Source organism: Protomyctophum bolini (assembly GCF_963924005.1).
Source record: "Protomyctophum bolini genome assembly, chromosome: 9".
NCBI lineage: Eukaryota > Metazoa > Chordata > Actinopteri > Myctophiformes > Myctophidae > Protomyctophum > Protomyctophum bolini.
The window spans coordinates 32,415,617-32,428,123 of NC_137870.1; the positions used below are offsets into that span (position 1 = coordinate 32,415,617).

General features: G+C 41.1%; 1 protein-coding gene across 5 annotated transcripts in view; it reads left to right on the forward strand.

Annotated features, from left to right (window-relative positions):
* Nucleotides 1–12,507, forward strand: part of kiaa0753 (KIAA0753 ortholog) — a 32,416-nt gene that overhangs the window by 3,456 nt on the left and 16,453 nt on the right. For 2 of the 5 annotated variants that reach the window (XM_080771888.1, XM_080771889.1), the window contains exons 4-16: nucleotides 1,387–1,496; nucleotides 1,614–1,676; nucleotides 2,043–2,264; nucleotides 3,268–3,457; nucleotides 5,544–5,680; nucleotides 6,783–6,907; nucleotides 7,873–8,019; nucleotides 8,578–8,667; nucleotides 9,739–9,826; nucleotides 10,338–10,409; nucleotides 10,626–10,796; nucleotides 11,005–11,086; nucleotides 11,278–11,377. In XM_080771888.1, coding sequence (XP_080628014.1) covers nucleotides 1,387–1,496; nucleotides 1,614–1,676; nucleotides 2,043–2,264; nucleotides 3,268–3,457; nucleotides 5,544–5,680; nucleotides 6,783–6,907; nucleotides 7,873–8,019; nucleotides 8,578–8,667; nucleotides 9,739–9,826; nucleotides 10,338–10,409; nucleotides 10,626–10,796; nucleotides 11,005–11,086; nucleotides 11,278–11,377 — 1,597 coding nt within the window. The remainder of the gene's footprint in view (nucleotides 1–1,386; nucleotides 1,497–1,613; nucleotides 1,677–2,042; nucleotides 2,265–3,267; nucleotides 3,458–5,543; nucleotides 5,681–6,782; nucleotides 6,908–7,872; nucleotides 8,020–8,577; nucleotides 8,668–9,738; nucleotides 9,827–10,337; nucleotides 10,410–10,625; nucleotides 10,797–11,004; nucleotides 11,087–11,277; nucleotides 11,378–12,507) is intronic. The other 3 variants (XM_080771891.1, XM_080771890.1, XM_080771892.1) reach the window with 3 other exon arrangements.

A 12,507-nucleotide genomic window follows, 5' to 3' on the forward strand; every position in this document is an offset into this window, starting at 1 on the left:
TAAAACGCCAAAAAAACACACTCTTTGCTTAATTTGTTGTCATCCGTTTTTTCTTCCTGTTTTTTTTCCTTCTTTCTCATGTATATATGTATGCAGACTGAGATAAATAGGGAAAAGCATGAAAAAGGGGATACAAATGTACATTTGTGTTTCTGTACCTATGTACTTGAAACAAAAGGCTGCAAACCAGTCTCTCTTTCGCCAGTAGGCTGACAGGAAACGAGAGAGAGATGGGGGGATGACATGCAGTAAAGGCCGTGTCGGGTTCGGGAGTCGAACCCGCGGCACACTGCGACTGGATTACCAGTCGGGTGCCCAGACGGTTACGCCACCGCCTGGGCCTAAATATTTGAAGTTTATCAGAAAACTTAGGTCAGGATTTAGAAGGCGTTTTTAGAATCAGCCTCAGTCCAAAATGGGTTAATTGAACTTGCCATTTTGGCAGTACAGTACGTGACTTTCCTAATCCGTAGCAATGTCTATTATTAAAAGTAACAGGCAATGTTTTTCTTAATTAAAAGGCATGATTGAAACAGAAATAATACTCTTTGACACATTTTGTACTAACTTGTTCTTAGTTACCCAATCACATAGTTCTGTTCACTTTCAAGGATATTATTTAGCTTATACTGTACATGCTATCTGAAGCTATACACATTGTCAAATATACATAATCTTTAAACATGAACTTACTGCGTTTTACTAATATTATTATTTTATACTTTAGCTATTGAATAATTTGTGAAAAATCGGCGCAAATCTTTGAATACCGGTATATATTCTTTCACAGCAAACATTTTTAACTCATCTTTTTGCTTCTGGGGGATCCCTGGAAGAACATATTTTCAGATGGGGTTTGGCGGCCAATTACATATAATTTTGGGGGTCCTTGACATGAAATAGTTTGACATAGAAACAGGTTTTTCAGACATAATTGTAGAATCTGGTCTCAGGTCTTAATGGGGTGATTTAGTCTGTTTATTCTCCACGTCTGGAGACTCCCAGGCAGGCTTCGTAACCACGACCTTCCCACATGAAAGGAGTATGCTCTACCCGGCTGCTACACGGTGGCTCTCAAATTATTAGTAAATATTGAAAACCTCAATGGACCTAAGCTCATCCTAATACAAACTACCATTGAAGACAACATTTTGCATTATATTTCTATTGGACAAGTAGCCTCTCAACAATTATCTAGTATGCTGGTCATGGTCATACTGCAAATGTTTTATTAGATGAGTATTTGTAAGTGCAAACCATAGACATTTATCAGAGGAGCACTGATGCACCTATCAATAAAGAATGTATACATTTCATGTCACACTTTTTTATGGTAATCTATAGTTTCTTATAGCATAATAATGAAGCACATGATTTGAATGACAGGGTTGATAATGGAGGAGGCTTTGGAACCTGATGAGCTACAAAGGAAGAAGATCCGTCAACAGGAACAGGCAGCCCGCTCGGCTCGCATTCTCTATGTTCTCCAGCAGCAGGTATCGTACAATCTGTGCCGTTGTTTTAAATGTGATAGAAGAATCTAGTCTCAAATCACTACCATTTTATGTTTCACTATAATTCAACTAGTATATTGAACTACTGTTGTTGTCTAGGTAAAAGAAATCCAAGAAGATGTAGAGAAATTACGCTCACAAAAAATAGGAGACACCAAAAAGGTATGTGGTCTGATGTTATTGCCACCAAAAGTGCTTGCTTAAACACAAACTCACTTCACACGGGTGCAATTTTTATATATGTTTACACACACTAAAAGTTGGACATAGGAGGGGCTACCAGTGTGAAGTGAGGTGCGCTCTTATCATCAATCACAATTTACCTTCGTCTTCAATGTTTGTGTTCAAAACTGGCCATTCATTGTCAAAGGCATTCAATGTTTGTGTTAAGACAAACGCTAAAAACTGGCCATTCATTGTCAATGGCATTCAATGTTTGTGTTTACACAAAGCCTCAAAGCTGGACATAAGATAGTGCCCCTCAAAAATTATATAATTATAACAATTATTGTCTGCCCTTCTGAACAGTCCAGGGCAATGGACAGACTTGCAGCTGCTCACAGAGGAGCAGTGAGGGCAATACAGGTCTTCGTCAATCAGTTCCCAGAATCATCTGATGGCAAAGTGCCTGCTCATTACAAAGACCTGGGCCAGTTGATTCGCCAGCTGTGTCTGTGCTCGGCTAAGGTGGAGATGGACCAGGGTTCAGCTGTTCCTGAGAGTGCCCTCGACATTCTGCAGAAGCTGGAGGTCAGGAGCTTCAACCTCTAGTTCACAACATAACTTTTACTAAGGGCCGTTTGCACCAAGAAAGATTAAATAAAGTTTAGTTTAGTGTTAATCAGGGATTTGTTGATCAAGGATTAATTTTAATTCGAGTTGTGTTGCACCACTTAATTTTAAGCATTGCTCAACAGATCTGTGATTAAATCCTTAACCTGTGATTAAAATCCATTAAACTGTGATTAAAACTTTAAACTGTGATTAATTCATGGATTAAACTTTGTTGTGTGTCCGCCATCTTGGTTTTGCGCTGTAAATAAACAGCAGCAGTCGTGAGCATCATTAGCATTACTATTTCATTCATATTTGAGAATGTTTAAATTATAGTGCCTGCAGCAAAAATATATATAATAATAAAAGTCGTCTCGCTCGCTAAAAAAAACAACAGACGTATGGTCACTCCGTGGTGCGTGGTAGGTTTATAGATCTGTTCCGTCGATCACACACACCACCACTTCCTCCGATAGTTTCCCAAACAACAACAAACATGTAGAGGTATATATGCTGCCATGTTGTTTTCAATTAAACCTCCTCTCCTGCTGGTTTAGAATTAATCCCTTATTGATACTTAAATCAAAGTTTAAAGTAGTGGTGCAACAGGATTGACATTAATCCAGGTTTACTGTGAAAATTAAAACCAAGATTAAAAAAACAAAACCAAGATTAAAAGGATGGTTTAAAACTAAACCGGATTAGTGAAAACTAGGTTTAAAGTTTGGTGCAACTGGATTAATAGATAAACCTTGATTTAAACCAGATTAAGGCTTAATCTTTCTTGGTGCAAATGGCCCTAAGTCTATATTAAGACTGTGTTTATTATCTAATATATTGAACTGAGTAGAAATATGCAAATGATAATGAATCATTCAGCTTAAGGATTATTAGTTCTATATAGTAATTAGGCCAGGTATTTCATTCTCTGCTCTTCTTCGTCGTCTTCATCTTCTTTTTTGTCTTTTTCTTCTTTAAGACTCTAGATTCTGCCCTCCGTAAGAAGGAGCGACCTCAGCTGAAACAACCCCGAGAACGCAGCACCTCCCCTGCATTCAGGAAGTCTCCCCACCGTTGTGTTTCACATGCTCCGCATGCACCCAAGGGCCACGGCCTCACTACCCGGTGTTTTGGAAGACCCCGTAAACCTGCAGGCCTCAAAAAGAGCAGTGAGTGATTAATTTGGCTTAATTAATAGTCAGCATGGTTAAAAACATCTCATTACTGAATAAGGAGCTGTGCCCTGTTTTTCTGCAATTAATAACGTTTATATATTTCCATGTACTTAATTCAATTTCACACCTCATGACACATGTCTCAATCAACATAACGCTTTGCAGGAATATGTCCTGTTAATAGCAGTGCACTTCTTGTTACTAAGGCAACTGACAATATCATTCTTCAGAGTGACTGCTGCTTGTCCTTCTCTGTGTGGAGGACAAGGCATTTAGGATCGTGTCTAGAAACGTGTCTAGCCTCTTAATATATTATTGTTGAATCCAGGCGCGTAGCGTGGATTAAAATGTTGACTGGGCAAATTAGCATTGTAAGCGCGGGGGGACGGGGACGCGCAACTGAAACCGTTTTTTCAGAGTCTGCCGACCATTTAAAACAAAGGCGGCTTGCTGTGTTCGTAAAAATGTGTGGGAACCCTGTTGTGGAGACTTCCACAACATTAAGTGATGCAGATGTTTAACAATAATTTAACTCTTGAGAGTGTAAAATGAAACCAAATGGACCACCGTCCTACTGCACCTAAATTGCTCATCTTGCTAAAAAAATGATAAGGTAGTGACTGTGACTGCCTTGTCACAGTGAGAGGCTTTGAATGCCCCTGCCCCCAGCAGGTGAATTGATCAGTGTCTGCCTCCCGCTGGCCTCTCCTGGGTAGAGAGACAGCCTTTGGAAGGAGACGGTAAGCACAACACGCCATGAGTTGTCTCAACAATCTATGTCACCCAGACAACTAATGCCCCTCATACAGCGTATCTAAGAAGAGCCAGCATGGGTCCAGCTGAGCATGTTGGAATTGTTTTCCAGTCCATTTGTCTAGAGAGTCCATTAAGACCTGAGGCTGATTCTACAAATATCTTCTAAAATCATGACAGTTTTCTGAAACACTATATCAGAGGTTCTCAAACTACAGTATGTCAAGGAGACCCAAAATTATATGTAATTGGCTGCCGACCCCCATTTGAAAATATGTTGTTCCAGGGACCACCCAGAAGAAAATAAAAACGTTTTCTGTGAAAGAATATATATTCAGGGGCACGGTGGCACAGTCGGTAGTGCTGTCGCCTCACCGCTAGAACGTCCTGGGTTCGATTCCCGCTGTGGGCATGTTCTCTCCCCCGCATCATCAGGGCCCATACCCGAGGCGGGGTTGGCGAAAGGGCCTTTCTGTGTGGAGTTTGCATGTTCTCCCCGTGTCCCCTAGGGTAGGTACCCTCACAAAAACATGCAGTAATCCTGATCTCTAAACTACCTCCCCCTGGCCAGCTGGGGGCGCCTGATGAAGGCGAAAGGAACTGGTTGGAATAACATGTTCCTTCAACATGCTACGTCCAGCCAGGGAAACTCCCCAGGTGAAAAGAAGATCAGGTCAGTCCGCTGCCCCCCCAGGTTGGCAGTGGAAGTGTAGCACCCAGGATTATATTAGATAATTGACACTGGGTGTAAATAATGTGTTACAAAATCGTGGGATAAAATTATATTAAAACAAATAATAATATATACTGTACTCAAAGATTTGCGCCACATTTTCATGATGTTTAATAGTGGTTAAAAGCTAAGGCGACACAGATGCGTCCTCAGGTCTAAATGGGCTAGTTAGAACAATTTCCCCAATATTCTGCTTGCATTCAGTGATGGCCTTTGACAAATAATTCTTTGTAACTAGGCCTGTCACAATTATTACACAATTGCCTAATCACAATTATTTGAGATAATTGCAATTATTTTTCATAGTCTTTTTCATACATTTTTATAAACATTTTCCAGAAATATTGTGTAGCAGGAATCAGACGTGCGTTGGCTATTTCCGCTATTTTAAAATAATTTGAAGGGTAGATGTTTTGTCATATTGCCCTGTGAAAGTTTTATTTAAAACGGCAAGCAGAACATTGTTTGACAATTAAGTCAAAATGTTAATGATCTTGACCAACCTACTGCCGCAGCTATTCAATAATGGCTGTTTTGACTATGTTAAATCGGCTGACAGTGACTACCCAACTAAACCACTTAACGTTTTGTCAGCCGGTAGGAGAATGGCCTCCCAGAACCCTGGTCGTGGCCAGGTGCTGAGGGCTGCGCTTCAGTGCCTAGTCCAGCAGCGGGAGCTGAGAGAAGAGGCTGAGCCAAAAGGAAGGCCTTTAAACCCCGAAAGGAACCCGGTTGGTGTTATCTTTAACCATTTATCTTTAAATGGCCGCAGCAGTGGTGGCCATTTTGTAGATGGAAAAGCCATTCGTTTTTTTCCCATATATATTTCCAAAAAGATTAATATTATTTTAAGCTTAGAACCAAACCATCCAGGCTCCTGGTGACTATAACATATTTGATTAGTAATAGTACCCTATGCTTAACTAAATAAAGACCTCCGCATGGGGGAGTTTACAAAGTTTACAAATTGTCTTTTTGCCATTTATTTACAAAACACACTCACACACGCTCTAACTATACTGTGTACACTGTACAGTTATTCCCAAATCGACGTCTCAAAATTGACCCTTCCTATTCCTAATCATAAACATTTTTTAAGAACTACAGCCGACATGTTCTTAGTGTAAACAATTACTTATAAACATATTTACATAAATGATCCTATCATCTTAACCCTGAGATAAGATCGTAACATTTATTTACAATAAAGTGCGAGACTTCATCTCAACCACAAGGGGGCCTCAGACACCCATACATAACCAAACAAATACATATTAAACACAAAATCAAATGTTTTATGGTCATGATTCATCAATATAAATGTTTTCGGAAATCTCTATAGGACAAAATGGTGAATGGACTGCATTTATATAGCATTTTTCAGCAAAGCACTTTACATTACAAATTGTACTTCACATTCACACACCGATGACGGAGGAAACCATGCAAGGCACCAACCTGCTCATCAGGAGCAGTTAGGGTCGCTTTACCTCCTGAACCACTGCCGCCAAAATGAATGGGTTTTCTATCTGTGGTACCACAAAATGGCACTGCTATGCCCTATTCTGGGGGCATTGTTCATCAAAAATAGCCGATAGAGATGGTGTAGATTTAAAAAAAAAAGAAAAAAGAGCATGCTGGCAGGTCCAGGCAGAAATGAATGCCCTACTTGGATGTAAGAGTGTCATGCAATAGTACCAAGATATGGGGTATTGCATAAAGTGCACTAAATCGAGTGACAGATCGAGTGGCAAAGTGAGTTTAATATCGTTTAATTGTGAATTGTGACGTTTATTTTATTAATACATTTTATTGTACACACATTGCAACCAGATGCAAGATGCAGGTTTCCAACAGCCGACAGTCTCCTCCCGACTCAGAGTGAACCAGCTCCCTCAAAAAGACTGTTCTGTGCCGTGGATTCCTACATCTCCTCATTCTCCTCCTCGCCCTCAACGGTGAGTGATCTCTATCTTCTAGTCATTCTTTGTCTCCCGCTGAACCACAGATTTGAAGTTAAACAACATTCTTGCCTAAAACAAATATTAAAACTTAATTGTCATTGTCACTGGTTGGTGCCAAAGACATTCTGAAAAAAGTGGCTGAAAAAGTCTCATACTGATGATGTTTCTGAAGTTTACGAGCACAAAAATGGATTTGGATTTTGGATTAATTGTTTTGGTGCCAAGAAAAGGTACCATGTTTAAATGGTTGGTGTTCTGTTGCCTTTATGCCTTTATTTAGTGAGAAAATTAATTCATGCATTTGTGAGTGATGAATTGTGAGCTTGGAGATCCATTGTCAGCTGTTCTTATCAGTGATGAACAAAACCTCCTAACTCCACTTGAGTTGGATTTTGGTAAAATGGTGATAATATAATTAATGACACATATCTGACATATAATAAAGTCACAATACCAACTTAGATATTATTGCATTGTTTTAAAAAAATATATGGTTTTCTTCATTTCTTGAAAAAAATATATTTCGTTTTTTTCATTTCCTGTAAAATTAACATTTTGGAGTTAGCTGGTTTCTGCCTGACTGTATATACTGTATACATGCATACACGTAAATGTATGCACAGAGTAGAACCGATGCACACATCACCTAACAAAGGCAACATCACAATGTGCTATGATTTTATCATTTTATTTTACTTTAAAATATTTTATTGCTGTTCCTTTTTAATTTGTCCTGTTGCTACAATGTCGAGGAGCCGAAACCAAATAATCATACTCTTGTTTACTTTCTATCTTCTCTTCTCTTCTCTTCTCTTCTCTTCTCTTCTCTTCTCTTCTCTTCTCTTCTCTTCTCTTCTCTTCTCTTCTCTTCTCTTCTCTTCTCTTCTCTCAGTTTTCCCAGCATGTGTCTGTATTGTAAGTGTGTCTCATTCTCTATTCTTTGTGATGATTTTCTTCAGATCCCCTCAAAGGAGCAGACCAGAGCCTCGGTGTCTTTTCCACAAGCCCTCGACAAGCTCTGCACAGCTGAAGGTGACCACAGGGTTCGGGACAGAGCACGGCTTGAGCTCGGACAAGAAGAAACAAGTCCAGAATGAAGCTTTAAGGTTGGGCCCACTTATACTCCACAAGATGATTTAACCACAAAAGAAATTACTCAAAATGAGAAATTTTACTTAAAGTGTTTTCTGGGTGCCTTTGCATGTACTGTATAGGCTCTATATTGGCATGGGCTAATAAATGGATTTGCCTTCGGCAGCATGCTGGCAAGAGGAATATTAATAAGTCCACTTGTTCATTTGAAACACTAACGTGCACTTGCAGAGAGCTACAGGCAATGGTCTCTTTTTTTCAATTAATTCTTCTTTCCAATTAATTAAATGTAAGTCTCTGCCACTTTTGGGACATTCTTCATTATTCTTTGTGATCAATGCTAGGCCTTCACACAAAGACCCTGTTGATTGAATGCTCCATGAATTTCTCTGTTTAATTAAATCTTTACTACCACAACCATGCAACGTTATTAATCAGTGACCTGCTTGCCTGCTTTTGAGAGTTGATGAGGAGTCACATGTGAAGTGCACAACTAATTGTTATTTATGTGAAGTGCTCAACTAATTAGCATGCCCCCTCTGTGTTGTGCGGTGATTAATGGCACTGTGCAGGCAAGCCTGGCTGGAAAAGATGACCTTACAGCGACTGAGAGAGCTCAACCAGCTGAGTGAAGAAGAGGCCGAACGCATTCGGAGATTAAGGTAGTCAATATTTTACCCAATATGGAATTGGTACAATATAGTATTAATATAATAATCATTATTTTAAGTACATTATACAGTATATATTTAAATTAAACAGCCTCTATAAGTTCATGATCTTGGCAAAAAGTATTAGTACACAAATTTAAACTAGAAAAATGTGTTCATCGGGACCACAGGTCTCTGTCAAAGCCAGCTAGTATCTGGAATATGAAAAACCGGACGGATCCATCTTTTGATCACATGTCGGGCACAGTGACGTGGCAGGCAAGATTTTGGGTTAACCCCTCCATTTTCCAGCCTGACCCATTTGACAAGTATAAGTAACGCCAGTTTGTAGTTCTTAACCCATTTAGGCCTGACGTCGAAATTTTAAAGCTGTCCTCTAAATCATGACCCTTTCTATATCAGTGGTTGTCAATATTTTATGTCAAGGACCCCAAAAAATATATGTAATAGGCTGCCGACCCCCATCTGAAAATATGTTGTTCCAGGGAGTCAGGGACCCTAGTTTAAAAAGCAGGTGACTTGCGCACATCCAGTTCTTTGCTGGTGCTGGACAAAAGGTAGATACACAGTCTTTGCTCCAACAGTGTTTATTGTGTTAAAAGACCAATCAGGACACAACGTATCGGCCGTGAACAGCCTTCATCGGGTGATAGTAATCAGTATATGATAACCTCCCTTATATAATGGTCGTCACGTGACTGTCGTTAACAACAGCAGGGGAGGTAATTTTCAAACACCACAGAGTGATAAAATAAGTTGAATCACCACCACAACAAGCAAGTTCACAACATTACGACAAAGTTTAAAACTTGCTGGTATTTAGCTTGTTACAGACTGTTTAAATATTCTTTACATTTGAGATTACCTTTTGGTACCAAAAGTGCTTTTACAGTTTGGGCAATGTGCTCCAAAATAGTGGTAATAAGATAGATCTTTTAAGTGGCATGTGACATCTCAAACTACGGGTGTGTGTCACACGGGTGTGATTTTATTATAATTTGACCAGATCATCCGTCATAAATCCTGAACGTCTGCATGTTGTTTCTCATATCTGTGTTACAGGTTTGAAGTGGGTTCACCAACTCAGTGGGCTGAGAGAGCTGAGCAGAAGGCCAGAGAGAGAATTCAGCCCCTGCTGGATCAAGCACAGGTGGATAGACTAGCTCTGCATCACTGTCATGCACCAGGTGTTTTCCTGCCCATCACCTACAGCCCCATAGCTTTTTCTTCGTCTTATTTAATATAAATAAATAAAATCAATACATCTAATTATTGAAAATGCCGTAGGACAGGTATTTACCCTCAGATTTGTGCCACAGTTTCTTTCACCACAGTGGCTCGCTCTGGCTTGGCTGGGCGATCCATTGAACATATTTGGCTGTTAAGCTGGTAGGCGTTTGTGTTCTTTGCTAGCCACTCCTACAGGTTGGTCAGGGCACATGTTCAGCAGGGAGCGGCACTAGGAGGGATGGAATTAGCCCTTCACTAAATCCCACCCTTAAAAAATCGATTGTCCAATGCCAATCCAAATAGTTTAGCAACGGTTGCTATGCAGGTCAAGCTTTCTTCGCTGCTAATGTGACTATTGGACAAGGATGGGTTGGGGAGGGACTTAGTGAAGGGCTAATGAACTTGAAACTGCTTGTCTTTCTGTACTTCAGCAGGTTGGAGAGTCCAGAATTGGGAATGTACCATCGCTACGGCACAGACTGTCTGAGCAGACTGCTGAGATGGTGAGTAACACTGTTTTCATTTCCGCTCACTGGTACTGGAGTTATAAATGTGTGCACAACACATATTGAGACTGTATATTTATTATTTTTATATTCTTTCTTCATTGTGTGTGTGTGTGTGTGTGTGTGTGTGTGTGTGTGTCTGTGTGTGTGTGTGTGTGTGTGTGTGTGTGTGTGCGCGGCCTGTGCGTGCGGCCCGTCCGCCTGTGTACACAGGCGGCAGAGAGTGCAGAGCAGTTGAGCGAGGCTCTTCTGGAAGACCTGTTGGATGATGCTGCACGCGCAGCGTGGTCGGTCGACAAGGACAGGCGGTTGGAGGGCTCTGCCCGGTGTGGGCTTCAAGGCCCCACGCTGGAGAGCATGCTGCTGCGTATGGAGGAGATGCAGGTATAAAGGGGTGGGCCGCAGCTGTATGTTAAGGGCCACTGCTCTGGTCACGGCAGGTCCAGAGTTGCTCAGTTTGTTGTTCATTCTATGACAGCTTTGGTCTGGCTCCACACCAGGAGACAAACTGCAGCTGCTGTGCCGCTGCCCTAATGATGAAGCTCTGTGTTTTTTTTTTCTTCTTTTCCTTTTTCAATGCATGTCTGAACAGAGGGATCAGGAGGATGTGAGGAGACGGTTTGTGTCTATAAGCTACACAGACCCTCTTGATTGGGACAGAGTTCAGTCAGCAAGTAAGAATATGAACCCCATGACTTTGACTCGAATATCCCTCATATCTCCTGTAGGTGGAGACATTGTGACATTTGATTGGATGACTGTTTTCCTAATCCTGTTTCTATGCTGCTCATCTTTCTTTTCTCTGGCACTCTTCCCCTCCCCTCCACTACCTCATCTATCTATTTCTTCCTCCTGTCCTTTCCAGGCTCCAGGCCAAGCTCCCCTCAGCCAATTAGGTTAACCAGGCCGGTGCTGAGGCATACATCTGCTCCCGACATTGTCTTGGAGAAACCTGTTGACACGGGGTGAGTCTTTTTGAGCCAAGGAACAGCAATGTCCGTGATGTTCACCTATGTGTTGGTTAATGAGCACCAGTTTGAGTACCAGTAGGGGCGCTGTTTGCCAGAAACAGAGAGAGAGAGAGACAGTGCTGCACTGTTGCCTGCTAATGAGAGAGAGAGAGAGAGAGAGAGAGGGGAGTTGCACCACTCGGTTCACACGGGTGTGATTTTTTTTTTCTTTTTTTTCTGGTAACCATTATTCACCAATGGCTCCCACCCGGTCCCCTCTTGAGTCATTCAAGCGCTGGTGCTTTGGCATGCGGGGTCAGATCAACATATGGATTGAATTCTGTACTAGCCATATATGGAGCGTGTCTTGAGTGTACAGGGTTTGATGAGGTCAGATCATGTCAGAACAGGAAGGAGAGAGATCAACATATGGAATGTCAGAACAGGTCAGCTCCATATATGGAGATATAAGGGTTTGAAGTCAGATGTACAGTTGCTGGCCGGAACCATATATGCAGATCTAGGTGATGATCCAGTCTTCTCCATGTATGTTATCCAGGGTTAGATGTCAGTGTCTTTGACCAAAAATCACACCCTTGTGAAATGAGTCATCGAGTCATCGTACATCAATTTATGTTTGCGGACATTTGACATTGCTACATAAGGTAACTAAGGTGGTCCCTTATTGGTCAAGCGCTCCCACCAACGTGATTGGTTAGCCGATTTGCTCGTTTACAATGACATATGACGCAAGTTTTCTCTTCAATCTTAATGTTTTGATGTTTAATTTACAACATATTTAGCGGAATTATCAGCTCTTATCATAAATCATCATGCATCATCTCATACTGGCCAATCGGAATGCCTGTTGCCTGTGATTGGTTAGCTGATTTGCTATATGACATTTTCCCTGCAATGTCAATGGCGTTTAATGTTTTGTTTTGATGGCAAATATTGAGACGTGTGGGGACAAGATTTAGCGGACATTTGACCTGAATTCCACATTCATTGTCAATGGCAAATATTGAAACCTGTGGGGACAAAAGCTGTTTATAGAAGGGGCTAACACACACACACACACACACACACACACCTCTGGGCTTTGGCTGCAGCTGCTGTTGCTTAGATTAATGATGAATATGAAG